Source organism: Anopheles bellator, unplaced genomic scaffold, assembly GCF_943735745.2.
Source record: "Anopheles bellator unplaced genomic scaffold, idAnoBellAS_SP24_06.2 scaffold00248_ctg1, whole genome shotgun sequence".
Classification (NCBI taxonomy): Eukaryota; Metazoa; Arthropoda; class Insecta; order Diptera; family Culicidae; genus Anopheles; species Anopheles bellator.
Window position 1 is genome coordinate 4152 of NW_026684394.1, and position 4494 is coordinate 8645.

Here is a 4494-nt window from a genome sequence, read left to right on the forward strand (position 1 = left end):
AGGAGGTCCTTCCTTCGCAGGGGCCTGTTTGCGAGAGGTGTCCGGAGCAACAGTATGTTTTGATGGTGTAGTTAGATCAGAGGTGTCAAACACGCGGCCCGCGATCACGTTCACGGAGTATATAATTACGTTATACCAGTCGGGATAGTCAGCAATAAATCACAAGAAAAAATTTCTTGTCGGTTCAGCTGCCGGCACAGAAGTGACCGATACGATTTATTTCAAATTCAAACCCAATCAAAGTGCGTAAAATTTAATGAAAAAACATTTTCTTTATGTGGTGCCTCCCGCTGACTAGCTGTTACTTTCCACTGCAGCCCACATGCTAATAAGAGTTTGAGACCACTGAGTAAGATCATAAATGACGAAAAAAATCCGCAGGAATTAACTTCTTTACCTAATATGTTAATGAAAATTTAATGAAAATTGTTCAGGTGCTCCTTTAAAGTTCTTTTTGGAACTAGAAAATAAATAAAACTTTTAAAAGGCCGAATCTTCGCTTATTATTTTTATCCCAAGGAAAGTTTATATTAGAATGTATATTTTAATGTGCATAACATTTGGATTTTCTAATTTTGACATTAATTTGACTTTATAATGTCGGAGAAGCAAAAGACAGTATAATGTTCTCTCACACAGTACTCTAACACATACACATGCTTCGGTATGCGTTTCAGAATAATTCGCCTGTACATGAAAATGATGGTGGTAGGTGGTTTGTATATTGAATGAACTTACTAGTACGGTGACTACCGATGCAAACGCAGAGTTCAATTTTTACTTGCTGATGTGTTATGCTGTACTTCAAGCTGTTTTAGTGTTGTTTTTGATTCTTCTTCATAGTCAAACGACAACGCACTAGTTAGCTGTCTTAAAAAGTTACCTGAAGAAAAAGAGTGAACAATAAACAATATCAACTGTGCCACAAACGTAAAAATCATGGGTGAACTGAGCAAACACTTTCGGCAAGTTACTATAGGCAAAAATTGCAGCGATCTCTTGCATCCCGAACAAAGCTGCACTCAGGCCTGGTGGACATTTCTTTACCAAGGCGTGCTCGGCGGGATGCGTCATTTCCTGCCAGCGGTAGTCGTATGTCACACCAGTCCTATCCCCATCCTGAATCTTTTATTTAAATTTTGTTACGTTCTAATTCTTTTTATACCATTGGTTTGCACCTAATCAGGCTCCGTTACTGTTCCGCGTGCATCACTGGAACAAACCGGAAATTTGGAAAAAAAATTTCCGAGAATATTGTCGCTGCATACTGGCAGGCCTGCCTATGACCGGTGGCAGCTTTCTGGCTTTTTGTTTGCTCTAGTAAGTACAGGAAAGTATTGCAGCATTATGTATTGCTGTATTCATATTTATTGATACAGCAAAATCGTTGGATGCTTTCCACCGGCGTGGTTCGTGATGATTCCTTCACTTGCCGGTGGCATAACTGTAAACTACCTTCCGCAGCATATTGTTCGAACGCAAGGGATTGGACTATTCAATATGGTATGTCAGTAACTTGGAAATCCACCTTAATCAATAGTCACTGTCACTTGTCATGCGTTGTCTTTGTGTTTTTGTTTTACCAGTACATCGAGTTCCTCATACGGCGCGCACGGAGTCCTTTAATTGTTAAATTGCGTAACTCAAAAATGTTTGCCACTGCGTGTTTCATGATACTAAGTTCTGGAGTTATGGCGGCACGACAACTTCTCCAGCTTGATCGCTTTTGGTTCGCTAGTGTCGATGGTGCAAATCGTCACTCTCATCGGAAGGATAACACAAATGGAATGCTATTGCTACCTTCAATAAGTTGTCTACGGAACTTACTTTACGAAGTAAAGCAGTCTTTATACGTTGGTCTTGCAGCTAGTGCAATCAAAATTCTATTTCCAAGAATGACAACGATCCCACGTTCACCGTTAATACTGTTGCGACTGTTAATCACTCGCTTCGACTATAGACTGCTCAGCTTCCTTATACTTTACAAGGCAATATATAAAGGATGTAATTGCACGTTGGGTACTTGGAACTATTCTTTATTAGGTTCGACACCAATAATGCGCGATGCGATAAGTGGATTTGTGGCCGGCGTAGCATATCGTTGCTTCCCTAAATACTTGCTTTTTACTTTTCCAATTACTGAACTTGTTGAACTGAGTTGGATGGTCTACCTACGCATAGAGAATTTTCCCAAACATTCCATATTCTTTTGGATTGACCGAAAATTACCGGTTGCTATGCTATTGTATACTGTTAGCTTGGGTTTGCTTTGTCACCTGCGTGTTGTCTATCCCTACCATACCAATCACTACTGGCACAGATTAATGGCGAATGGAACATGGGGTCGCTCGGAAATACTGGCACGAGGGTACGCTAGCGTTATCTTGGGATGTTGTTGACAAAGCAAACTCTGACATTTTGCATATAAAACGTATACAGGATCGTATATAGTTCGTATAGCGGATATTTTAATCAATCTAATATATACAAGGCTGTTCAAAAACTTTGTATGGTTGATAGGAAAAACACATTTTCAGGGTTTAAAATACACTTAATAATTCAATAAAAAAGCCTGTCGCACTTAGAATCCGGAAAAGTTATATGTCTTCTAGCAGCGTGGTGGTCTCTGGTGGTCGGATTTCAAATATTTTGACAGCTATGCCTTCAGTAAACATTCAACTTTCAGTGCTGAAAGTTTCATCTTGATACGCGGAGTTTATAGAAAGTTATGCTTAATGGAACTCAGAAGAAGAAAAAAAATTTGCACACTCACATCGAAAACCCCACGTGGTCTACTTTAAAAATTTCAAAAACACAAAAATTCACAAAATCAAATCTATATGCTGTGTTTTACCGTTTTCGGGATACCGTAGATACCGTAGATCGAAAGGTTCAGAGTAGACGTTGAAGTGGAACATACGATCAGCAGCTGAACTGGAATGTCTTGAGATCAATCACGGCAAATCCTGGACTTCGGTTCGGGATAATCCCAAAAAATATTATGCTAGCAGAAGTATTGTCCAGATAGCCTGTCTACAAAGAAGCTACTGTTTATTCCTTGCATGTAAGCATCCAAAAAGGACACTTAAGCAAAACCTAGTTGTTAAAACACGCGCTAGAAAGTTGTACGAGAAGGGTCTGAAGGGTCGGAAGGGACTGAAGGGAGGGTCGAGAAGGTACAAAAGATGCTCGCTTACGGGCGACGAAACATACGTGAAAATAGATTTTGGATTGCATCCTGGACCAAAAATGTATCTCACCACGGCACGGGGCCAATCAGTAGGAAGTTGAAGAAGAATGGAAAGGTGATGCGAGACGCTGCAGAGATGACGAGAAAAAATAGCCGCTGAAGTGGACCAGAAGATTGTGCAGAAAATGATGGCACGCATTCCACAAAAATATGGCGATTTCATCCGACGACTGACAAAATAAATTTATGAATTTTTTTTCTTAAAGTACAATAAAATAGCTTCATTTTGACAGCTTGACATGTTTCCTAAGTTAAATCAACCCCGAGATACAGCTAATTCAATTGTTGCGGATTCTAAGTGTGACAGGCTTTAATCAGTAAGTAATTATAATAATAAGTTTCGTAATAATTCACTTCCTGAACATCAATACACTTGTTCCAATGGGACTCCAATTCATAAACTCCACCCCTGAAGTGATGTATACCGGAGATGTCTGGACACACCTAGTTCTTCAATAAAGAACAGTATTATTTTAAAAAAACCACTGAAGCGATAATCTAGAAGGGCTTTAAAATGCGCTTCCATTGTTGTTATGACGTCAGCATTTGATGAAAACTTTTGATGAACGCTTTTCACGCATGGTTTATTTGAGTCTAAAACCAGGTAGAAGTTGTTAGAGGCCAAACGTGGTGAATATGGTGGATACTCCAACAATTCGTACTTTAACTTGTAGCAGGTTGCTAATGTATTCAATACTAGCGGACCCGGCGAACTTCGTCTCGCCCAAAGTTGGGTTTTAGTGCATGAAACAACATGAAACATGAAAAGAACACATTGATACTGAAAGTTCGTTAAGAACTTCATATTGTTTATTTCAGTTCGGTTTACTGAAGCGCTGCTGGATACACAATGTTTTTAGTTTTTCCGCCCGGTGCATACACAAACAAATCTGATGGTTTTCCAACTCGGGAACAGGCAACATACAATTGACCGTGAGAGAAGCAATCATTTTCTAGGTTTAATCCACATACTTGTAATGATTGTCCTTGCGCCTTGTTTATTGTCATTGCAAAAGCGAGTCGCACGGGAAACTGAACGCGTTTAAATTCAAAGGGTATATCGGTCGGTATGATGGGAATTCGGGGTAGTAGTACATCTTCTCCTTTAAAATTTCCAGTTAAAATGGTGGCTTCGATAATGTTGTTCATTAACTTTTTTATGGTAAGCCGAGTGCCATTGCAAAGTTTTGGCGCATTGATATTTCTCAGAAGAATGATGGTGGCTCCAACCTTTAACTTCAGAA

General features: G+C 39.5%; 1 protein-coding gene across 1 annotated transcript; it reads left to right on the forward strand.

Annotated features, from left to right (window-relative positions):
* Positions 1–939: 939 nt before the first annotated feature.
* LOC131214204 (uncharacterized) lies at positions 940–2399 on the forward strand. Its single transcript, XM_058208583.1, has 4 exons — positions 940–1092; positions 1187–1320; positions 1380–1503; positions 1587–2399. Exons 1-4 carry the CDS (start codon positions 940–942, stop codon positions 2397–2399), a joined length of 1224 nt encoding a protein of 407 aa, XP_058064566.1.
* Positions 2400–4494: the final 2095 nt, after the last annotated feature.

Bases quoted from the DNA above. Each gene is read 5' to 3' on its own strand.
- LOC131214204 (XM_058208583.1), top strand. From the start codon at position 940: ATGGGTGAACTGAGCAAACACTTTCGGCAAGTTACTATAGGCAAAAAT. The intron at 1,321-1,379 runs GTAAGTACAGGA...TTATTGATACAG, and splicing joins CTGGCTTTTTGTTTGCTCTA to CAAAATCGTTGGATGCTTTC. The intron at 1,504-1,586 runs GTATGTCAGTAA...TTGTTTTACCAG, and splicing joins GGATTGGACTATTCAATATG to TACATCGAGTTCCTCATACG.